This window comes from Bombus flavifrons, chromosome 1 (genome assembly GCF_040668555.2).
Source record: "Bombus flavifrons isolate JBK064 chromosome 1, iyBomFlav1_principal, whole genome shotgun sequence".
NCBI classification, from domain to species: Eukaryota; Metazoa; Arthropoda; class Insecta; order Hymenoptera; family Apidae; genus Bombus; species Bombus flavifrons.
This window is the reverse complement of record NC_138442.1, coordinates 21,001,186-21,026,365: the sequence shown is the minus strand read 5'-3', so window position 1 is coordinate 21,026,365 and position 25,180 is coordinate 21,001,186. Positions and strand designations below refer to the sequence as shown.

General features: G+C 32.0%; 4 protein-coding genes across 8 annotated transcripts; 3 read left to right on the top strand and 1 right to left on the bottom strand.

Annotated features, from left to right (window-relative positions):
* Positions 1–1,548: 1,548 nt before the first annotated feature.
* Positions 1,549–24,926, bottom strand: Chrac-14 (DNA polymerase epsilon subunit 3 Chrac-14). 3 transcript variants are annotated; one of them, XR_011173520.1, is made up of 2 exons: positions 24,543–24,926; positions 1,549–1,715 (listed from the first exon to the last, which is right to left on the bottom strand). XR_011173520.1 is itself a non-coding variant. In XM_069116305.1 (2 exons), the coding sequence occupies exon 2, from the start codon at positions 20,676–20,678 to the stop codon at positions 20,289–20,291; it is 390 nt and encodes a 129-aa protein (XP_068972406.1). In that variant the 5' UTR covers positions 20,679–20,700; positions 24,543–24,701; the 3' UTR covers positions 20,156–20,288. The 3 variants fall into 3 exon arrangements, 2 of the variants coding, with proteins under 2 accessions (XP_068972406.1, XP_068972398.1); XM_069116305.1 differs by lacking the exon at positions 1,549–1,715 and adding an exon at positions 20,156–20,700 and having other exon boundaries at positions 24,543–24,701; XM_069116297.1 differs by lacking the exons at positions 1,549–1,715; positions 24,543–24,926 and adding exons at positions 20,156–20,700; positions 20,858–21,109.
* LOC138181151 (micronuclear linker histone polyprotein) lies at positions 4,518–15,251 on the top strand. 2 transcript variants are annotated; one of them, XM_069115788.1, is made up of 9 exons: positions 4,518–4,651; positions 4,810–5,028; positions 6,231–6,824; positions 6,994–7,908; positions 8,228–8,564; positions 12,198–12,525; positions 14,010–14,133; positions 14,211–14,371; positions 14,626–15,251. In XM_069115788.1, the coding sequence occupies exons 2-9, from the start codon at positions 4,843–4,845 to the stop codon at positions 14,684–14,686; spliced, it is 2,706 nt and encodes a 901-aa protein (XP_068971889.1). In that variant the 5' UTR covers positions 4,518–4,651; positions 4,810–4,842; the 3' UTR covers positions 14,687–15,251. The 2 variants fall into 2 exon arrangements, with proteins under 2 accessions (XP_068971889.1, XP_068971883.1); XM_069115782.1 differs by having other exon boundaries at positions 14,205–14,371.
* LOC138181388 (E3 ubiquitin-protein ligase LRSAM1) lies at positions 15,603–20,120 on the top strand. 2 transcript variants are annotated; one of them, XM_069116131.1, is made up of 13 exons: positions 15,776–15,848; positions 16,167–16,409; positions 16,483–16,893; positions 16,973–17,002; positions 17,268–17,369; positions 17,443–17,551; positions 17,678–17,839; positions 17,918–18,017; positions 18,086–18,329; positions 18,416–18,541; positions 18,613–18,807; positions 18,883–19,086; positions 19,169–20,120. In XM_069116131.1, the coding sequence occupies exons 1-13, from the start codon at positions 15,777–15,779 to the stop codon at positions 19,292–19,294; spliced, it is 2,124 nt and encodes a 707-aa protein (XP_068972232.1). In that variant the 5' UTR covers position 15,776; the 3' UTR covers positions 19,295–20,120. The 2 variants fall into 2 exon arrangements, with proteins under 2 accessions (XP_068972222.1, XP_068972232.1); XM_069116121.1 differs by lacking the exon at positions 16,973–17,002 and having other exon boundaries at positions 15,603–15,848; positions 19,169–20,119.
* On the top strand, positions 21,704–23,957 carry LOC138181422 (gamma-soluble NSF attachment protein-like). Its single transcript, XM_069116197.1, has 8 exons — positions 21,704–22,064; positions 22,242–22,309; positions 22,387–22,471; positions 22,584–22,601; positions 22,673–22,880; positions 22,954–23,202; positions 23,281–23,523; positions 23,643–23,957. Exons 1-8 carry the CDS (start codon positions 22,015–22,017, stop codon positions 23,781–23,783), a joined length of 1,062 nt encoding a protein of 353 aa, XP_068972298.1. The 5' UTR covers positions 21,704–22,014; the 3' UTR covers positions 23,784–23,957.
* Positions 24,927–25,180: the final 254 nt, after the last annotated feature.

Here is a 25,180-nt window from a genome sequence, read left to right as displayed (position 1 = left end):
AGAATAAATAATAACAATTATTCATGGAATAATTCGAATAATCGAAATCATTCTACTTTTTATACGAAAGTAATCATCTCCTTTTTTCTGATTAATTGCCGTTCTTAAGGCAGCCGTTTTCCTTTCATTTGCGTTCGACTTGCCAAACGATTAAAAGATAACATTTCTCTGGATATACGTAAATCATGTCTTGACTGTACAAGGCAATGGTTGGCGAAATAATTTATAATTCCGTTTCTCGTGTCGCGGGCAAATCAAGCGTCCATCAATCGCGGTGAGACGGCTCGATCGTGAAACGGGGCCTCGAAAATTTCTTGGCAAGCCTCGCAAGTCGAACTTTCCAGTCCCGATCGAGCACGATAGACACTCGTTTCTCCAGAAACCGGAACAGGGATGGACAAACTCGATTCGTAGAATCGTAAAAACCAAATCTTTTTACCAAAAAGAACCGCATGGTCGAAACATTTTTCGCATAGGACGATATTTAATATGGTTCTGGTAAAATTATGTTCGTAATTTAAATTACATAATTAATCGTAAAGCGAGTGAAATTATATTCGTCAAGGCCGACTATTGGGCTTCCTTATGATAACGAGACATTGAGAGAAAAAGTAAACTAAGCCACACGCATTCGTTGCGAATGCGCGAGTTCGTGGCATTAATTTATTTCAATAAGCTGTATTAATCGTGCAACGATGGAGAAATTCATTATTTGCAAATCAAATCAAGATATCACAATGTAACCAATGCTTTTAGTCTGAATGTCTCAAACGTATCGTAATATCGATAACTGGACGCAACAATGTTGGCATTTAACGAATAGAAAGCTCGGTATCTATAATCAAAAGCTAAACTAAACTACAATAAGCAGATTATTATAATATACACTGTGAATTTGAAAATGTTTTATACTAAAAATCTTTCACCATATGGTCGACGATCGTCTGTTCCGTGGTAATTGTTATGTTTGCTCATTGTTCTTATTAAATGTAAATTCACTTCTTAAAATTACGACGTCTTTCTATATTTCTTATTTCGTAAACTCTCTTTCGTCCGCAACTGTATATCGATACCTGGATCTATAGGAACAATAACCACGTGAAAATTAAGCAACTATTGTACAATTATAATTAAAATAACAATTGCGGTAACTTTATTAAGCGGTATTTATTACGACGATGAATCGGAAATGAAAATAAAGAAACGATGAGACAGATTCCAATGGACGAGTTATCCATCGGTGTTGCCCATCCCTGGCCTCAACACGTCGAAGTCGCCGATAAGAGGGGCAATTAGGGTTGCAAGCGCTAATGGCTGGGCTCTCTTAATTTTCGGCGATTCGACGTGGCCGAGTTCCACGGCGAAAGTTTCTCGTTTAAATCCTCGCCCGGTGAAGGTTCCGGTAAAGTGTGATTTCGCGATGGGGCGAGGAAGAAAGAGACGAACGAGAGGAAAACGAATTCGAATGATCGCCGATGCCATGGTAACATCGGACAACAAGCTGTCAGATGATAGGTAAAGTTTTGATCAATAATACCTGGTGACTGCTGGTTGAAATTCAAGTTCGCTGCTAGTATGACACGTTCCAGTAAGATTGAGCCTTTCGATGCAACTCGAACACGATCGCAATAACTTCGACGAACAATATCGAGTCGCTGGCTCTCCTTCGGTAGAGGGAGACGCGTGCTCGATTTAATGCAACAGTCCGAAGAAACCTAGGATATAAAATTCACATATTTCAGCAAAAAGAACTTTAGCGTGAAAGCATTTCTTGAACGAAGCGACGTTTCACGCGGGCCTTAATTCACTTTTTATCAGAAAATAATTTCAAAGGCGTTTCGGTGTAAGAGATAAAAGTAATGCTTCGTACGATCACGGTTATTCTTCTCTGTGAAATTCATGGTATTATTATCAGAATTCATGGTATCGTTTAAGAGACAGTTTTATAAAAATGTTTTACATTTATTGACACACTTGATGTTTCATATTGTCGATTATAAAGAGAACATTGGTAAATTATCGATATATTAAAAGATGGTTCAAATAGAAAAAGACGAATGGTTCCAAAGGGGGACGTTATTTGGTGGAAATTAATTATTCTGCAGGTGGCCGAGCAGAGATCGTATGAAAATGACACGAGTTTTTTTTTTATTCGAATCATATATTTTTAAATGCAGTAATCGATTCGTCTTGACATTGCCTACAAAAAGGTACCTGTTTATGTCGGAAAATCGTTAGTTTGGAAGATATTTTGATCTCAATATCGCAAAATGATATTAAATAGTAAGTACACTTGTCTGTAACTTTCCTGAAATTACAGTGGGTATATTTCTTACAATGTGATAATAGATAGATAAGAGAACGTCAATTGATATCGTTACAAATATTATTTTGTTAAATGTTCAGAGGCACCTTGATTTTCAACGTGTAAGGCATCGCTATTACGATCACTTTGCAATACTTAATGAGATTAAAACATCTTCTAAACCAATGATTTTTCGGCATAAATAGGTCAACCCTTTTTTGTAGGAAATACCAAGACGGATCGATTATTGTATTTAAAATCGTATGACTCCGTTCAGAGAAACGTACGTCAATTTCGTATGACCTCTACCCGGCCATTTACAGAAAAGCTAATTACACCAAATTACGTCCTCCTCAAAGCTATTTTTTTTCACGGTGAATAATTTACCAGTAATTTGCATGTTCTGTTTATAATCGGACATCCTGTATATTTATTTCTGAAACGAGTCTCACGCGTTAAATGCTATTTAAATGCAAGAAAACTGACAGAGTTTCGTGTAGGAACATTTTTCCGATTCTTAACCCTTTAACGGTGAAAGGTGAAAGAAAACAGCGAGGCTACGGTGCTATAAATTTCACGTCATCAATGTCATTATACGTGATACAATTATCAATCCTCGGTTAACGAAACAACGTGAACCATTCGCACCCTAAAGGTGATTTCGCTCGCGAATTTTCTCGGAACGAATTTCTACTTTTTCTGAAAAATTCCTTCGAAACGTTTGTTACAAAGATCGATCGTATAACACAACAGGAATTTCAGCAAGTGTTCCAGAATTTTGTAGACCTTTTGAAAGTTTACAGCAGGTGAAGAACCTGGCGTGGAGAAGCCAGCTTCTCTACGATTATTCATTTCCCAAAAACAATCGAAGGTATGTACTTTTTGTATCTGATATCAGGAGTGCAAAAAGCTTTGACGATAAGGAAATAATTATTTTCTAAATTGTTTATGGTTTTGTTATACACCATCGAATGGTTAACGGAGAACGTGACTGTGAAATACAAGTTTCTTAATGCTCATGCTTGGAAGAAACGTTGTTCGATATTTTGAGATTCGAATTATGGGAAAGGTGCTTCGTAAGGAATATTGGAAGAAATATAAATCTAATCAGAGTGTTTTTATTGTTAAATTGTGTATTATGATTAGTTAAAAAAATTCCTGTAATTTAATTAGAAAGGGCTGTATATAGTCAAACATTTGTTCATGTTCGTGTTATGAAAAATCAGCAAATGTTTACGCGATGTATATGTAATACTCAGATAATTCTTATTACTCGTATGGCACACGATATTGAACATACTATTTATATTCTTAAGCGATTACAACAACAGAGTTTAAGCACGTACAGTCACATACTTACAATTAGCTTAAATCTTAACTACAACTCGTAAAGTCGCGAGTGTCGTAAATGATATCGAACAATCGTATTTGAATCAAATTTGAATTATATTGTTTGATTCTAAGATATTAAATCGTATTTTTCATCGACAAAAACTTAATTAAAATGGCCACCTATTTGGTATTTTTTTATTTACGAAATACCTTCATATATTTATTATCGTTACCATTATTCACGAGATAAGCGTTGTAGTGGGGAAAAAGATACGATGTAAAGAAAGGATATACACCGTGCTTTCCACCTTTCAAATAAAGTTATACAATTATTTTTAATTCTACGAAGAAGAATAAAGACGCCAATAGGCAAAAAGACTTGAGAAAAGCTAATTCAAAATGAATGGGTAGGACATTTTGTCCAACGACCAGCCAAGGCAGCAAAGATATCAATTAAACGCAAACGTCTCTAAACCTTCCCCCCCCCCCCAAAAGAACTCCTAAACTCTCAAAATCGAGTATTTCTCTGAAACAAAATAAAACAAATAATTGAAAAAGCGCAACCATCGCTACCGTCGGGGTGTTGAGCGTCTCGCGTTACGCCACTGATCGCGAATCAGAGGGCAATGCATGTCGAGTTAGCGTACGTGAGCGAGTTCGACCACCCTAACATTCCTCCCTAACACAGTGTGGCTGTGATTAAAGTATAGGTGTGGTAGTGTCGGGCGTCGTTCGAATTAAACGGAGCAATACATCGTTCAACCACCCCTTCACTGGCAAGCGGGTGGAAACGACAACGTGTTAGTGACTCTGTGGGTGTACACGGGCACCGATTGTTGGTGGTAGGCAGGTAACACGAAGGTAAATCGGTGAAATGGCAGTGGTGGTGAACGATCGTGTCAGAGGGCAATGGATGAAGTTAGTCAGTCGGCGTTTGCTCGCGCCGCCACCACGATGGAAGTTCATCCATCGCGCTTACGTTTCGATCTTTCGTATGAATCGTAAACGGGTCGAGTGAGTAGCGATTTACTAACCGATTTATTATGCTTTGAATGTATGTTTTAAAATTATCGATAACGTTGATAATATTTAATAAAGTTGCTTCGTACGTTTATATTTTTTTTTTTTTTTTGTTTGGTATATGGTAGAAAGCTAATGTAAAGTTATCGTAGAATGTAGCCTCAGCGGCGATTGCCAGCATCGGAATGTCAGGGTCCGAAAAACCGATCAGACCTATCAGACAATTGTCCTTGCAACCACCTGCGCCTCGTCGTCAACAAATTAGGCGACAAAGATCCGCGGAGGATGACAAATCGTTGCAAATCTGCGCGAGTCCCTTCGCACGTGGCAAGCGTGGAACGAGCGGTAAACCCGGCTCTGAGAGACCTAAGGTATCCTCGATTTCTTTGACGATATTTATTGTTATTTGTTATTTTTATATTTGACATATTATATTTATTATATTTTTTATACTGTACGACTGGTACCGTTAAATTGTAGATGATCACTAGACCGTGAACTTTTATCCAAATGTATATTTCTATGGATACGACTAAAGAAATATGAATACTCACATAGAAATTTGTTTTACCCATTAGAAATTACAAAGTATACTTTACTTTGGATGTAAAAGAATACTTTGGTTATAAGAGAATATTTGGATACTAAAGAAATATGAATTCTTACATAGAAATTTGTTTTATCTATTAGAAATTACAAAGTATACTTTATTTTGGATGTAAAAGAATACTTTGGATGTAAAAGAATACTTTGGATATAAGAGAATATTTGAATACTAAAGAAATATGAACACTCACATAGAAATTTGTTTTACCTATTAGAAATTACAAAGTATGCTTTACTTTGGATGTAAAAGAATACTTTGGATATAAGAGAATATTTGGATACTAAAGAAATATGAATTCTTACATAGAAATTTGTTTTATCTATTAGAAATTGCAAAGTATACTTTACTTTGGATGTAAAAGAATACTTTGGATGTAAAAGAATACTTTGGATATAAGAGAATAATTGGATACTAAAGAAATTTGAATACTCACATAGAAATTTGTTTTACCTATTAGAAATTACAAAGTATACTTTACTTTGGATGTAAAAGAATACTTTGGATATAAGAGAATAATTGGATACTATAGAAATTTGAATACTCACATAGAAATTTTTTTTACCTATTAGAAATTACAAAGTATACTTTACTTTGGATATCTCTATTCTATATATTACATGCATGTATAATTTGCATAATTTGGATATTTTTATACGTTCTACAAAATTGAGCATTCTTTCGTCTTTACATTTTCCATATTTACATAAATATCCATAGTCCCAGTGACTATATATCGAATTAGATTTGAGTGGAATTATTTAACTTTGGAGTAGACGCGATATTAATTTATACTTGAAATTCTAACAAATATCATTGATGGTCTATACGTCTTTTTAAAATACAAAGTTATAAATTAAAACGATGCATTTCGAAATTAGGTAACTCGGTTCAAACCGTCGTAGATCATCTACGACCCAATGATACTAATTGAGAATTAATTCTATGATAGTGGCCAACGAATTTCAGGTTCGCGTTGCCTGGAAGGAAAACCGCCAAAAGAATGACGAAGAACTTGGACAAGTTGAAGTGGTGGCTCGTCAAATTCCTGGACGATCCAAATCGACCACCGGAAGGTCAAGGGATTTCGTCGGAATGGACAAACCAACGATCCTTTATTCGAGATTAGAACTGGCCGAGAGGCTGAGGCTTGCTTGGAAAAATCGCGAGAAGAATAAAGCCAACATTAATATTTTTCTTGCGCGTGAAACTGTGGATGAAAGATGCGAGTCTGAAATGTCCAATCATACTACGACCACTGTCCCGTCATCTCCTGTACGAGAAAACAACGAGACTAAAATCGAAATACCTCTTAATGACTTTAAAATGCTGGACGAGAAAGAAGAAAAAGAAGAGGAGAAACTTATTACTAATAAATTAACGAGACTTTTATCAGAGACCGACGATACGATTACTTCAAGGAAAAGCGACAGAGAATTGTCGCTTCTATCTCTACAATCCTCCACTGAAACGAAGCAGGTTCTAGAAGAAAGCAAGATCTCTGTAAATAAGAAGAATAAGGAACGAGAAAAGGCTGACGTAGAAAAGGAACAATTGAACGAGGTATAATTGGATATTATCGTAGATCTAGATTTTGTAAAGCTGATAAATATTATAAGCTGATAAAGACAAAAAATATTATTCATATACTAATACGATACAAGTGGATTATCTTGTTTCAAGCAATTATTCCCTCGTTTTTTCCTCTATTGGGATTATTTTCTATTTCAAGGAAACATCGAGGGACTCGAACATCGACGATACCAATACGAAGAAAAAGTCGTCGGCAAGTATCGACTGTACGCATTATCGCGTTGCAAACACAACGTTGCCGTCGATTAAAATCGAAAACTCGACCTTGGCAGTTACGAAAGTGTCGAAGGAGGATTTTTCATCGGCGAGACAAAAGCGTGCGAGCTTTCATAGCGGTACCAACCGAGCCTTCCTCGACCCAATTAGATCGTCAACGGAGTTCAGATGGAATTCTATGTCGGATAAAAACATACCACAAAAATCGTCGATCGATGATCGTACCGCTACAGAAAAAGATACTTCAGCCGGAGCGATCGTACAGAGCAAAGAGAATGTTACGAACAAAAGGGGCGCGTCGGAGGAAAACCTGATGGAGTTTCGCTGTGATTTGGCCAGCGAGAAGAGCGTAACGCCAAAGATTGCTGCAAATAGTAAATTGATTCGCGTAACTGAGAAAAACGCGCGGGTTAAAGCGACGATGGAAAGCAGAGACGCTTCGGTAGACGATAAAACAATGACGATCCAGAGAACAAACGAGGCGGATCGATTTAATTTGATTAAAAAGACTCCATCGACTAGCACCGTAACCGAAGACAAAGATAGTTCTACGATCGACAAAGCTACGTTTTCGAGAAATTCGTCGGAAGTGAGATGTAGCTCGGTGAACGAGAGGAATCCACCTTCGAGGAAGACGATGGAAAACCAGAAGATCGATCGAAAATCGAGAAGGACCAGTTCTGCGCCTCCGCAACGACGTTTCGAATCAACTTCAGGGAATAATCGCGTTCAGATTAACATAGTGATTGATTCATCGGGGAAGAACGAGAATCAGGGCAAGCAAGATGTGGAGTGTAAAGATAACGCGATAGAAAAAATAGATATGACTTTGACGAAGGTATATTTTATTTTCTTTTCTTCAATAGCACAGCTTTTTCTAAGCGACACGCCGTGGTACTTTCCACGAAACGTGACATCATTGCGATAAAAGAGAGGCAAAACGGAGGTGATGGAAATTAGAAAAACATTTTATCTTCACCATGAAAACCATTCCATTTGTGAAATTTTTGTAATATTTCTTCTACCTTACGTGGATGCGATCGTTCAAGATACTTGATTTATTATTACGTACCTTGTTCGATGCTAGCGATCATACTAAGTTGAAGAAAAGTTTCTTTCTTATATGATTAATACGAATTACGTAATTAACACGTTAGATATCGTCAAATCGAGCGGTGAGATCGGCGCCATCGAAGAGGCGATCCAGAAGCGCGAAAAGACGATTTTGGGGAGGAAGTAACTCGAAACACGAAGAAGATGGAAAATCACGGAATAAATCGGCTGGCCGTGTAAGGAATTCGATCGACTCCAGAACGATGGACATCGTTACAATGGTATCCCTTGTTAGCTCTGCAGACAGCGATAGCGATACCGAGAATTCACCCAGGGACGATAAGTTGATCGACGAGCTACGCAGCAAATTACCTACTACATCAATTATTAAAACTTCCATTAATTCGGCTTTGAGTAGTACAGGAAAATCTATCAAATCAGGTAGATAGCGAACATTGAACGCTTTTTAGTTGAAAAAAAAAGAAATAATTTGCACGAAATCAATTGATCACTCGAGGCTACTTTTCTCGCTGTGGACAATTTCATAAGTTGAGTTTATCTTCTAGTTCAGAATTTTATTTCTTCGGTAGCTGCTTTGCCGTAGATCACTCGTAGACTTTGTAGAAATACACACACGCATGTATGAGCATATATGATCTTTTTAATTTTAAAATCATCTCTTTCAGTTTTTAGATAGTTAGAGTTTTGTATTTTAATCTAGTCACAAATGTTACCTTCCTTGTGATAGAAGATTTACGACAAGAGTGTGTCGAGATATCTTTGATCTTAATATCATTGGCAACAAAATATCTTTGATTTCAATGTTATTGCTAGATTATGAATTTTTAATGGATTTATGGAAAATTTAAAATTGTACAATGCTTGGTATAGGAAAGAAATTTTTGCTTGTAAATTCGCAATCTAGTTATCAGTAACGATATCAAAAGATCTTGTAGAAAGACGAAAAAGATATTTTCTTTTGCCACTTCGTTATTGCGCAACATTTCATATATAACTCGTATATCATATATATATCGTTCTATATCAGCTAATAAAAGCTGCAAAACGTAAGTTTATCGATACAACGTGGCTTAACTGTTTTCCTTTAACATTTATCTAAACTTTATGAGATCACCCTCATTGTATTAAGCACGATTAGATTAACGCATTGAGACAAGTTGCGAATGACAATATCCTCGTGTTCGCGAAGGAATATCGTGCAAGAATTTAATAACACACGTGCGCGTGTAAGGACGACCGTGGAATGATAATTGAACGAGTTAATTAGAAGCGACGTAAGACACGCGAGCTGCGCATGCCGCGAATTATTTCGAAATGTCCATCTTCGTTTACCGGTCCTGTCTTCAAGTACAAAGAAAAGAACACGTACGAAACGCGTTGTTAACTGTTTGTTCATTATCCGCACGAATCTCTACGAGATCTTCCACAAACTTTTAAAGGTTCCCTCACACGGAAGATTCCCAGTCTCGTATATGATCGAACGATACCGTTTTGAAAAGAACGTGTTGTAATAAAATTGTATTTTTTCGTTCGTAAAAAAATTGAAGAGCTCGTAACGAAAACAACGAACGCTCGTGCTTGTACATGCTTTTCTACAGAAGAGAAAAATACTCTTCTTGAAGCATCTTTAATATATTTGTACAATACGTTTCATTGTCTTTTTTTAAACAAAACATTCATTATATTATACCACTGACACGAGTGTATTTGCAACCATATTGCAAAGAAATGATGTCTAATCACATTATGAAGTCACGGATCTCATGTCAATGTTTACTTTCGTAGAAACGATCAATTTTCATTCGAAGATAAATCGAACGTGCCTTCGTATCATAGGTCATTTGTTAAAACATCGGACGAATATGACGAGGATACTTTTTTATTACTGCAAATTACTCGACTGTAAAGAAAAGAAACGACCAACGTGTCTAAAATAATAAATTCTCTCAAAGTTAATCCACGATGAATACCACTTTGAAAATTACAAAGGAATTCTATGTACAGAATTCACCACGCTGTATTATCCACGTATAGTATTCACACACTGTACATAAAATACATATCAAACGAACGAATAGTAATAACGCAACATGAAATATCAATATCCTACGGATTTATTTATGTTATATATATATATATATATATATATATATAACATAATATATATATATATATATATACATATATATATATAAAATACTTTCATACAAATTTCAAATTCTTAATCGTTTTACGTGAAGCTTGAAACTTCAACATGCCTTTAACACACTAAAAGAATACTAACGTACTTCAATTGATTTGTGAAAGTTCACTTTTACGTAAACGAAATTTACCAAATCTTCTACGTTTGCATACCGATTGTTTGCAGCTTGCACATACATTACCCTTAATCTCTTATCACGGGAAATTCTTCTTGCAAGAAATTTAAGGTACGAACGAGAGGTTAGAAATTCCTTCGGGTACGTTTCGCTCTCGAATCGTTCTAGCACTTGACTTGGTTCCTTTAATACGTATATCGTCGCTAATTAAAGGGAACTTCTATCGTGCAACGACATGAAACCCGTGAAGACAATAAGAGGATCGAACACGTTAAATCGACCAAACTTCTTCTCTATTACGCCACTGACCCTGAAGCGAAATATTCCATTGAAACTCGCCACGTAATCGGGTTTTAATAATTGCACTTCTATCGATGGCTGTTCGGTCAGGGTAAACGCCGATGCGATTTAACGATGAAACTTCTAAGAACGATTATTCGTAAAGTATGTATACGCTTTCGAAGATCGTGAGAAGTGTCGATGAATCAAAACGTCAACAATAGAAGACGCTTATCGAACCAATTAAAATGACTGGTACTATAATTTTTATTTTTATAATTACTAAACATATGCAAATGTTTTTCGTGACATTATGTTTACCTTTATCGAGACAGAAACGTAATTACCAATTATTTTTGGTTTTTTTAATTACGCATTCGTATTGGTTTAATTCCATTGGTCTATTGGGTTGGCAACTAAGTGATTGCGAATTTTGTCAATACCATCTAATGACAAAATCCGCAATCACTTAGTTGTCAACTCAATAACTCTATATATATGTATATATATATTATAGTTTAATATATATGATATATACAGATATATATTATAAATAACGCATTTGGGTAGATAAAATCAAAATTTGGTGAGAAGAAGAAAGAGAAATTCGAAGAACATTTGGACCAGCAATAAGAGAATAGATTGAAATATAAATTTCTGAATGAATTTTTTTTCATCTTCTACATGTATAATATAGATTTTTATTATGAAAAAAAATTGAGCAATAAAAATGTTCTAAAGTCTTCCGCAATTTTCTTCTTCCAATCGTCTTTAAGACCGGAATATATCGTCGTAGAGTTGGTAAAAGACGATTGGTAACGAAACGGCATGAAGGGAAAAAATATAGATGGAATACGATTCGTGGAAAAATATTGGATAGCTCATTTAGTCTCTGTAAAACCGAATCGATGACACGAGATATCGTTTGGCCCAGTTTTCGGTAAACGGCAAAGTGTTGCGAATACCGGCCCATTAAATCAGGTTACTTGGTAAACATACTTATCGTGACTATAAAATTCGGCTCGATATTACCTTGATTAAATTGAACAGACGAGAAAATCTTGCCAGTAGCCAAATAAAAACGCGATCGAACGAATTTATTCAAATGGAATCGATTAAATAAATACAATCATTACGAACATATCGTGACTATTGTCGTTCGTGAACAAATATAGTTTCGATTTATTCGAATAAAATTAGAAAACTATCTTCTGTATGTACAGGTATTTAAACATTAACGTTGCCTCGATGCTAGCTTAAACGGCTAATTTAAATAGCATTTGAAATATTTTAAATATTTTTAAAAACAGAATAAAAATAAATAGAAACTTTTTATATAGATCTCTTTCAAAATAGCTTAGATATTATTTACATGTGTGTTTAAACTAGATTAAACCTGCAAAATGTTCGTATCATCAAGAATGAGATCATCAACAAAATCGAAGTCGTTGCTCAGTTTCCTTTCAGAATTCCTTCGACGAGGATGCTTCACCGAAAGAGCAACAACTGTCGTCGAGGGAGGAGAAAAAAACGACACAACCGAGGCTGGCGATCGTTAACCAACGTGGAAACGGAACGACTTCGTCGAGCGAGGAAACGATGTCCTGGAGAACGGACGTTACCGGCGGTTTAGCTCTGCCTATTCTGGCATTGATTCACGACGTCGAGGAGCCGCTCGACGTCCCGTTGACTGATCGTGAAAAGAGATGCCTGGCCGTGCCTATTGGTGATCTACACGATAAAAAACGGAAATTACTAAAAACTCGTAGCACGCCATCACGATCGTGAGTATAAAAAACAAATAGAATTTCATGATTCTTTAATAGCACCTTGGCGAAGAGCATAATACAAATCGTATAAACTGTATCGTGTAAAATTAGGTCGATGGTTTTTTAAATGAAATACGTACATACAATTTGCTAAATATCACAGATATGAGAAAATTTTTTGTTAAAAAATTGCCTGGGTCGATGAAGAAGGTTTAATAAAATATCTGAATCTGTAAAAGGATATATCGCAACAGACAGTTCTAATTTCCCTAAAATTCTTTAACCTATCTGTTTTTCATAATTATGATTTATTTTATATGTTTACATGCATGTACATATAATTTACGTGATTATAGCTTTCATCAAGGAAAAAGGTTTTCAATTAATGAAATAACGGGTATTCGTCTTCGAACGTTATCAGACTCGTTTTCTCATTACTAAGGAATTGGCTACATTTTAAGGCGAACGAAAATAAATTGCACGGATATACTCGCTTATCTTATCACACGTGCTATGCAATTAAAAAGTCTTTGCATATTATCGCATATCCAATATCATCAGCACGCTTTTGCATATCCAATATATTAGATAATGTAATAAAAGTTTTCTAAACAAGAAACGAAGAATTTTCAAAAATGTAACAAGTATTATTATTATATTATATTATATAAGTGTGTCACGTTTACGTAACAAGAAAATGACTTGTAACGACATATTTCTTTACCCAATTTTATTGTGACATGCATTCATGAGGGGAATTTAATCGCGACATCTGATACGATAGCAATTTTTATTCCGACAATGCTTGAACATCGCGGCACGATTCCGATCATTTGAGAATTTATACGATATCGATGAAAGAGAGAAATGGAACAATAAGAGGCCTACCATAATCGATATAGAAAGGATAGCGAACGAGCTGTATTAATAGTTCTTATAATACGTTTCCTCTTTATTCGAGGGTAACAAAATCACGTGAACGATAGATTTCTCGATGAGTTTGCTAAAATATCCAACGGACGTATATTTCACTTTAATATCTGTTTCCTTCCTTTCACAATCTTTCTATCGGGTTGAGTAATAAGTACGTTCGTAATAAGTTTCTCACTAGCTTATACGTATATATATTTCGATGAATATTACAAAAATCGTGTAAAGAATGTATTTCGAGCAATATATAAAAAGTGTACTCGTAAATTTATGGAAAAATAGAATAGATAAGTTACTCTTTGATTATACAGGGTAAAACAAAAAAAGTTAATTTTAGAGTAGATAGTACTTACCAAATGATAAAAGTTCATCCTAATAAAGACGTTATAAACATCTTTGCACTTTGGTTGAAGCGAATAACTTTCCCATTTTATACGAAAGTAATAACACTTGATGTTTTTCTTTAAAAGTGAATAAATTTATTATTCCTAATATAATTTCACCATTGCCTAAAACGATGGGTCATGTCTGTTTAAGAGCAACATACACTAGAATAAATTGTTTTACAGTGGAATGGAGAGACAAACGACATCCCTAAAAATAAAAATGCACGAGTCCCCGAGGTTAATCCCACAGAAAATGGAGATTCCCGCGCGACAAATTAATACATCCATAAATAATTCCACCGCGAATGTAAGGCAAATATTTCATTGCGTTACGTACAATGGACTTATTTTTAATTATTAAGAAACAATTTATAAAAGTTGCAGGTAAAATCTGCACTCACACCACCTCCAAAGGAAACTCTTCAACATGTGCAATCTATGTCTACAGAACCACACTTTCAAACTAATAAAGAGAAAGAATGTTGGCATCTTTATAAGAAAATGTGCGACAAAGGCGTTTGCGTTTCTTTTGATACGGTTTTAAGGTTTGGATGTGAATAATTTTAAATAATCTAAATAAAATGTTCTTTTATGTGCTGTAATATTGAAAATATAATATTATAATAATAGTTTGATGTTTTGGCATTGATTTGTGTTTGTTTAAAATATTGTACACAGATAATTACAATGATTTAATTAATTTCTGGTATCGACCTAGATTTCTTTTAAACATTGTGCACGGAATTATTGTAATTAGAATAAATAAATTAATTTTATTAAGAAAGAAATTATTTTTCAGGGGCATGCTTACACCAACGGAATATCGATTAAGACAGAAAAAAGTTTCACAAAATTTGTAACAACATCATCGATGGCAAGATTCTTTTTTTTATAAACTGTTGTAGTACTTTTGTATGAAATTGCCTAACTATTTATTATTTTTATCTAAAACATGGATCTAAGAAAAGTAGCATTGATACACATTAAAATAAGACGATCAAAATCGTATAGCGATCTGACCTCGTAGTTGATAATATATTGTATTTTTAGAGTTTAGATACGAGTCGAACAAATTGTAATTAAATTACATCTCGTAAATTTACGAGAGATATTCACCTATCTAACAAATAAAATGATTGAATTGGTTCTGTTGAATTTTAGATGTATATGCATATCAACTGCCTATTTTTTTAGAGTATTTATTGATATATATAAATACACAACAGTGTTTCAGGAAATAAATTAAGATGAAAAAAAGAGATTTATGAAGCGAAGTTAAAGATTACAAATATAGTAAAAAGTCACGTCACTGCTATTGATTATTATAGGAATTAAAATACATAAGAACTCACAAACTTAAAACAAAGTTGATTATTTTGTATAATATTTATAACTTGTTTCTTTGTATGAAAATGTATAGCTCAATAAAATGTATAGATAAATTATCTTAATCATTTAAAACGAAGTTAATTCTTAGACTCCTGTATTGAATGTTTTGTACCATATTTATAATTTGTTCCTTTATATAATAATATATAAATCAATAAAGTACTTAAATTGCTGTACAGTAACATATTTTTCGTGTAATCATCTTTATAAACACGTAAAAAATAAAATTCGTAAATATCTGCAACTTCACTTCTAATGATAATAAAAATCGCATATTTTTCTGCTATTTTGATGAAAATAAACAAATCAAAATTTAATTAATAACGACATCAATGAAAAATATATATTTTTTTAAACTAATCTCGCATATTTCTAGGGACTTAAAATATTAAGGTACGTTACTGTTTTATGCGTTTTTACCACACAACTGTCAAATTGACAAAATCAGTTAGCGTTTTATAAAGTATGTACGCGAAATCACATGTGGGTGGTTGAAGGGAAACCAATAGCAGGATGACCTGCACTCGTAATGTTCATTTATTGCCATGACATATACGATTAATGATGTCTCTACCGCATGGGAGCAAGGTTAATGTCGATTACAAAGCACGACTAGAACACAAGTTATACCTGGTATGTCAATGAATGAAGGTTAATCATTTCGTATAATAAGTAACCTTGATTCTGTAGCTAACTTTTGATATATACATGATAATCCTAATATAATATAATATTATATTGTTTCTAATATGCTATTATTTTTCAATAACACATACAAATAAGAAAACCACTAGAATTTAATATACTTCTTATTTATTTAATATTGATTTAGTTATTTCATTAATGAAAAATGTTCAATTTATTCTAATAATAAGAACAAAATATTAATAATATTTAATATTTAACTGAAATATTGCTAATTATATCACGGATGTTATTATTATTTAATAGGCTAGAGAAAACCCAGAACCAATATTCGATGTGTCTGAATGTGCTTTAAAACATGTACCCTCTGGTATTTATTCACTGTGTAGAGTATTCAGAAAGAAGGTGCTATGGATGTATAGTAACAAGCTGACTTCACTTTCGGGTGGAGGTGCCTTAAGCGATTTATCATTACTCGTTGTATTAGATATTCGTGATAATGAATTTACTCATTTACCATCAGACATAATGTGTCTTGCTTCTCTCAAGGTATTATTATTGAAGTCGAATAAATGAAATTATTTGAGATTTCTAAATTATTTTTTAATTGTATATATTCCAGGAACTCTATTTACAAGACAACAATATTCGAAAACTGCCAAACGAAATAGTACATTTAAGTAAATTAAACATTTTGAATGTGGCAAAAAACAAATTGAAACAATTGCCAGAAGCAATGGGAAATTTAAAGCAGCTTAGCATGTTAGATATTAGTCATAATAAACTTCATAAACTCCCTAAATCTTTGGGTTATGCACAACAATTAGCAGAGTTAAATATTGATGGGTTAAACTTATTGTATCCACCTCAAGATGTTTTAAATGGAGGCACAAAAGTAATTATAGCATTTCTAGCAAATGAAAGTGGCATTAAATATTCACCAGAAGAGCCTGATTCTGAAACAGATATATCAAGAAATATAAGTTTTGAAGATATGCAAGGGGTATATCAGAATAGAAATAATGATGTACAGGTATTATATAATATAGGATTATGAACTTTGATGTTGCACTTACACAGTGTGTCTTAAATGTTTTGATTTTTACTTTTAGGCTGCATTACAGAAGCTAGAAAAAATGAAGGCATGTGGATGCTTCTTTTATTTTAGTATGCTTTCAAATATATCTTGCACATTTGCTACTGTTTATTGTGAGACTTAATTTTTATTTATGAAATACTTATTATGTTCATAAAAGTAAAAATTTATATGTTTGTATTGTAATATTTCTAAGCTATGCTTGATTTTGCTTATTTTTAATTCTGATTATTTTGAAACAGCTGTTTCTATAATATTTTAGTAAATAAGGAAAATAATTTGCAAATTTGAAGATTTATTTTGTCTTGCAGGAGCATCGCCAAAATGCATTATTAGAAGTTGAAAAGAACATCAAGCAACAACAAGAATATGAAATGGAGATGCAGACAATGTTAAAAAAACACAGAAAGAAGGTAACTAGAATTAGAATTACTTGTTTACAATTAATGCTTTTAATATATTGCATTAAAATATATCTATTTCTAGCTTTTGCAAGATCTTGCTTTACAACAAACTCAGTTACAACACGAATTACAAAAAGTACAACAAGAAAGAGATTCTAACAGAGCACGCTTACTTTCTTATATTTATAATGGTATAGATAAAACATTTCTATATTATATTTATTTTATTCAAAAATATAAAGAAATATCTTCTAATAAAATTGAAAAAAGTTTTTTTTCAAAATTACAACTGCTAACGTATCAATAATTTCCTTTAGCTGAAAAAGAAGCAGATAATGTTATTAAAGAATTTTTAAGAAACAGCGAAGAAGAAAGGCAAACTCAAGCTGAATTATTAGAAAAGGAAAAACAAGAAGAAATGCAACTATTATCTTCTTGTCACACAGAACAATTTATGTTCCGTACAAAGGATACTCTTCGTTAGTATTAAATATTTAGAACAATATATAACTCATTATATAATTGTAATCTTATATTTATGTATATGATTTTAATAGTTTCTATGGAGAAATTACTTGAAGAAGAACTTCACAGAACTAGGAAGTTAGAAGAACATAGTAAATATAGAGATTGTGCTGCACAATCTTTACTCACACTGTTAGTAACATACTGATAATATTTTACATAAAAGTAAAAATATGTTTAACGTTTAATAAATATTTCAGAGAAGTAAGGAATAATGATCATTTAGCACAAATAATGCAAGATCAAGCGGAAAAAAGACAAGATTTAATTGACACATTAAGACAAGATGAAGTTTTGCAAAAGGCTGCTGTTGCAGCACTATTAGAACGTAGCGATGCACGTTGTTGGAGTATCGTGCAACAAGTCAATTTGGTACAATCGCAATTAGCTGCACTTACGAACATTGAACTAGAGAGGCGAAAATTAGAAATTAACCAGCAACTTGTATGTAATATTCATAACTATTTAATTTTTTTTACATACACTTAGATTTCTGTACTATGAAGATATTTTATTATTTTATTAAATAGAATGAAATAGCTGAAAAAAGAGTAGCCTTGAGTGCTATTCTAATGAACTTATTAGAACAGCAGAAAAGCAGAAGAGATCAGCTTCTGGAAACAATTAATAGCATAGAACAACAACGTTGTATTACTGTAAGTATAGGTTTATATGCTATTGTTTTTCTTATTATAATTTCTATAAAATTATTATTCTATCTTTTAAGAATTCTAGAAGACAAAGTCAATTTTGGTTAATGCAATATCAGTCTTTAATGGAAACACGTCCTCAGGGTTTATTAGAAATGTTAGAGCCAACGTTAGTGCGACATGTTGCAATAGCGGGTGCATTACATTGTTTGCCATTTCTAGCTTCTTTGCCATCATTACTTCCAGATCTTAGTGATGAACAATTGGAAGCTGTATGTGAAGTATTAATTCATTTTTACCATTCGTTATCATTCAATTCACAAGTTATAACACATTTCATATTCTAGATTGGAATACACTGTGAAAATGATCGCACTGCTATAAGACTTGCAGTTGAAAATTACTTGGCAGAATTAAAGCTCAACGAATTTAGAACACCCATAATGCCTTCTGCACCATCAGAAGAAGCTTGTACAAGTTCTAATTATCAAGATTACAATGATACTCAGAGCATCAATACTGCCGAATGTGTAATTTGCCTTGATTTACAAGTAAGTAAAATGTTTATTCTATTTAAAAACTTTTCGCAATAAAATTCACAATATAATTTTTATGATTTCATTTTTCTTATAGTGTGAAGTAATTTTTCTACCATGTGGACATCTTTGTTGCTGTTCAGGTTGTGCAAATATGATTTCGTCAAATTGTCCAATGTGTAGAAGTGTGATAGACCATAAAATTCACATTGTAAAGCCTTAAAATTTGAATATTTTTTGTAAACATTTCCATTTAGATATTATTTGTTTATTAATTTAATAGTATATCAACAAATTACTATCTAAAATTTTATATGGAAGAATGTAATAACGTATATAATACGTATTATATATAATACGTATGTAATACTTTAAATATTTCCATCTACAAAAAATAATATCTCATAAAGCTATAAAATTTATCCAATAAATTTTTTTTAATTATATATCTCTTCCAGTTAGTAATTTACTCTAATGTTATAGTTTCAGTCTTTTGTTAAATTATGATTATTATTGAAATAGAATTTTAGGCAACAAAATTCAGTTATGTATATGAACTGTTTAATATAATATCATCATATAGATCATGTATAATAATTATATTTAAGATAGATTAAAATTATCTAACTTTTTTATCATTATCTACAATAAAAATAAGAAAATATTTTAAATATTTGAAAATAAAGAAATAGAATGAGTTGCATTTATTAACACTTGACTACAAACGTCAACTTTTATATAAAATCATCATTGACATATTTGTACATACAATAGCCTTACGAGTACTGTGAAAATCACAATTTTAATCTATTATGGTGGTTGAGAGTTAATAATGCAAAAATACCAAAAATAATAAACAAGCTTTTATAAATGATAATTTATATAAGAAAACTTTTTTATAAAATCTCATTTCTTAAGTGCAGTATCTTAAAAGCATTCATTAATAAAATATTGACATTTTACCAATGTATATATGCTCTTTAAACAAATATTGTTAAGCTTAAAAAGTCATGAATAAAAAAACGTTAAAAAAGACAATTTGTTTTGAAGTTTTAGAAAATTTGAAGGAAATTTGAATTAAAAATTATTTATACTAATATATTTTACCTTTTATTATAGAATAATAAATAGAAACATTTAACATGTTTGGTAGACTTATACAATAATTGTGGAAAATATATACTTATTTTTATCATAACTTATTTGCTTAATACATATCAAAAGACCATAACTTCTCTTCCTCCATCCTCCTCTTCTATAATATCATCTTCATCCTTTTTCTGTTGTTTTTTTTTAGATGTTGCATCTTTTTTTTCTTTTTGTGCTTTACGGAAATTCTCTAATGATTCTTGCAGTGGGTCAACAAACTGCTCAAACTCAATATCATTCATTGCTTGAATAACATCCTGACCACTTATTGTTTTACGATTTCCTTTCTTAGCTATTATATTTGCAGATGATGTCAAATATAATATAAAAATTGAAGATGCTTTTGCCACTGCAGTTCTAGCATCTTTAGCAATTGTAACTCCTTCTGGCAATGCTTCTTTTATAATTCTTGTTACAACTGCATTTGGTAAATTAAGATCTTCAAGCCTTTCTGCCATCTGATGTTTTTATTTAATTATTCTATATAAACATAATATTTGGGGGGGATGGTAGTACAATATTAAACAAGATAAAAATCTTAATTGTTTATAATATACTACGTTATGCTTTAAGGTTATGATGCAGTATGAACGAAAAATATTAAATAAAATGCAATAAAAATTACGAATTAAATTACCTTGTTTTAAAAATGTTACCACACTCAAGCTATCTTTTAATTAATTTATACTAAAATTATATCGGAATAAAAACACAGTTTCTTCTTATTTCCCGCCAATGTGTCAATTGCACATATATTCAAAATGAATATTGAAAATAACACATATAAGGAAAAGAAGGATAAGATGTCACAGGCATATGAAATTTTCCAACATTTGTACTATTAGATTTAAATAAATAATGTTAACAATCATGCTTCTGTTCTCAAGTGGTACAAATCAAGTTCTCAAGTGGTATGAGTATGTGGTGGAGTAGTGTATAACACAAACAGCAGGTCAAGATTAAAATTCACACCGCCATCTATATGAAATAAATGGCGCGATTTCGAAAGTTACAAGCAGATATAGTATTATTTATTTGAATGTTACGTCAAAAGAAAAATGATCTATGCTGTGTGAGGTTTTACCAATTTTTACTAAAGATAATAGTTATTAAAATATAACAGTCGCGTATATTTTATTTTATAAATATAAAATCATATTGATAGAAAATCTTTGTAAACAAATGTTTCAAATAATAATAATGTTTTCGCCATAATTTTCAATCATGGTATTGATAAAGTTGGAAATGATATGAAAATGGTAAGACTCCAATAGCTCCCAAAATTTTTTCACATACAATCGTAGAATAACATATGCAGTTTAGTTGCCAGACAAAATCCCTCACGAGAGATAACATGACGTTACATTACCTCCACTGGCACTCTACAGCTATTTCGCTCATGTCACGTGATATGAATTTCGTCCAATGACAATTATTATTCGTTTCCCCACCTCCATTTGTCTACAGTATGAGTCACAACGTCACTGGTCCACTAACTATACTACTTTCACCACTACCATTAGATCTTCTCCCTTTTTTCCCTCGATCTAGTAAGTAGCAACTAACAACCCTGAAACTGACAAACTAGTCTAACAATATTTAGTTCGTATCACGGTCGTATGTCGCATGTATCGTGGTCCGTAGTCCGTGGTTTGTATAAAGCGGAGAATCTGTCGTCTGTACGGTGGTTTGACAAGAGCCATTCGGTACCAAAAGTAATTCCGAAACTGACAGTTTCATCACTGCAATCACCAACTGCAACGAAAATCGAAACAAGGCACCATTCGGAGAAAAATGTCAAAAATCGAAGAAGGAAATGCTCATATACGACAAGCTGAGAAAAGGTATTGTCAATATAAAAGATACTGTCAATGCAGAATTGCGAGTAATTATGCCAACAATTAATCTGACTTTCGTCAATTTTTTTTGCATGAAATCGATAATACGTACTTTTTCATAGCGTAAAAATAATTTCATTTTTATTGATCCACTTATTCAAATACGGTAAATCTATGTTATAGCTTAAAAACATCACTGTTAAAATGGAGACCTGATTTCGAAGTTGCGGCCGACGAATATACAAGTGCAGGTAAAATATATACATAGAAATCATTGACATAACAATATCACACAATTAATAATCATGTTTTCTGTTATTTATTTTAGCAACTTGCTTTAAAATAGCAAAATCTTATCAACAATGTAAAGAATGCTTAATGAAAGCTGCTGATTGTTATAAAGAAAATAGATCGTATCCTTTTAAATTGATACAGTTTTTATATATATTGAGATAGAGTATGATTTTAAGTTTCTTTTATATAATTTAGAAGCAATTTTATTCTTTAACATTAATTCTACAAAAGATGGTTTCATGCTGCAAAGTAAGTTCTTTAGACCCTTAATAATATATTATGAGAAATATTATCATTTGCTATAATATATTCAATTGTAGGAGTATTGAACATGCTGTATTAATTTGCAAAGAAATGGGAAATCTTGCAGAAGCACCAAAATTAGCACATAGTGCTTGTTCTTTGTATCAAATGCATGGGTCACCTGATGCAGGTGCAGCTGTACTTGATAAAGCAGGCAAAATGATAGAGGCCACTCAACCACAAGAAGCACTAGAATTATTTAAACGAGCTGCTAATATTGTTATGGTTAGATATAATTTACTTTTGTAATTAGTGATAATGTTATTGAAAGTCATATAATATGTACTTTTCAATGAAGGCTGAAGATAGTCCACGTCAGGCTGCAGAATACATGAGCAAAGTGGCAAGATTATTAGTAAAACTACAAATGTATGATGAAGCAGCAGATGCAATTCGGAGAGAAATTGGAATGCATCAACAGATAGATCATGCACCCTCTGTTGGTAGATTAACAGTAGCATTAGTGTTAGTACAGTTAGCTCGAGCTGATCAGGTAGCAGCTGAGAAAGCTTTCAAAGAATGGGGAAACTACTGTGAAGCTCCTGAGGTTTGAACCATTTAAAAATTTAAGACTTTGTAACTAAAAACATTACATTTATCTTCATTTGTTCTTACTTATCATCAGGTTAATACATTAGAAATGTTACTACAAGCATATGATAATGAAGATGCAGATGCTGCAAGAGCAGCATTAAATAATCCTTTCATTAAACACATGGATGTTGAATATGCTAAACTCGCTAGAAGTATACCTCTACCACAGCAACAATATGCAATACCTCCTCCAGGAGTAAGAGCAAATGCAGCAGAATCATATACATCTCCTAATGCCTCAAAATTGGTGGAAGAAACTACTAGTGAAGTTCAAGTAAGCAATAAATTTGTTTATTTAACAGAACTATATATATAATATAATTATATAATAAAACTATATGTAAAAAGACTTATAAAAATTTTTTTCAATTTATATCACTTATATCACTTCAGAACATGAGTATTAAAGAATCTAAAGATATTACCACAACGTCATCTGAAGATACTATTGAGAAAGAAGAGGCACAAGCAGCACCTTCGAAAAACAAAGGAAATGAAGAAGAAGATGACGAAGAATATGAAGGATTATGTTGATTGCATATTATTATTATTAAGGTTAACTATTTATATCTTGAAGTATAAACAAATTTTATTTTGTAAGAGATATTATATTGTGTTAATCTAGATATATATATATATATTTAATGCCTAAAAATATTCTTTGCAGGAATACTAATCATATACACACACACACGCGCGCGCGCGCACACACACATATAATATATATGTATATACATAAATCTTAAATCTTGTTAAATTCTTTAATGCACTTTTACTAAGCATTATTTAATGGTTAGTAAAACTTTAGTAAAAAATATTTCGAAAAATATTCTTAAAAATACTTTCAGAAATACATTGCTTAGAAGGAAATTTTTCTTATTTAAAATAACAGTTACATAAAATACTTAGATATAATTCCTTATACATGCTGCAAGGAATCCTATGACAAGAAGTAAATATGTAATATATATGCATTTATGTTGAATATAACAATGTTTAAGAATATAATCTTTAAAAAATACTGTTCTCATGTTGATATCTGCTTCATAAGTATTATATCTTTTTTGTTCTTATAGAATATATTCCGATGATTGCAGATCTTGTCAATAAAGATGTATAAACACAAATATATTTTAATAATCTAATTTCATGTTTATGAACTGTAAAAATATATATAGAAAAATAAATTGTTACTGCGAACGCTTAAATACGTGTTGATTCTCTTGATATTGTGTACAAGTTAAAAGAAATGAGGTTATGAATAAATTGAACTCTCTATACATGTATACTCACAAATTTTGTCTTCCAAAATCACAGATTATCTTTTTCTATGGCATGTCCTCAAAAAGATAAGAGATTTTAACACAATATTTTTCACTTATTCACAAAATTTTAAATACAACTTTTCACTTGTCGGTTTTGAAAGATTGCCGCGAAATGACGCATGAACTACTCAAAATCATAAGTCACTAAGGATAGACAAATTAAAAAGAAACTTACATATACGTGATTATCTAAAAATGTTTCATATATAAATACATAGTACAAAAAATTATTTATATTATTAACTAAATAAAACGATAGTCTAATGTATTAAAATTTTATAGTTGGAAATTCACGCATTTTTTTTCACTTGTTTCGCTAATTCAAGTTACTTTAGAAATATAGTATGTACAATTTTCTCAACTTATTTCTGTAACAAATTAAAAACTAAAATTGCACAATTTATTATGTAATTACAAACAAATTATAATAAATCTCATATTGTACTGAAACTAAAATTGAATTCAAATATAACAACAAATGTCAAGTTTATAAACACAATATTTTCAAAAAATTAGCGCGAAACAAGTCTGCGCAAGCTTCAATCTGTGAATATAGATGAGCAAATATCATCATGTAATAAAACGCTTTTAAACGAACAAGGAACA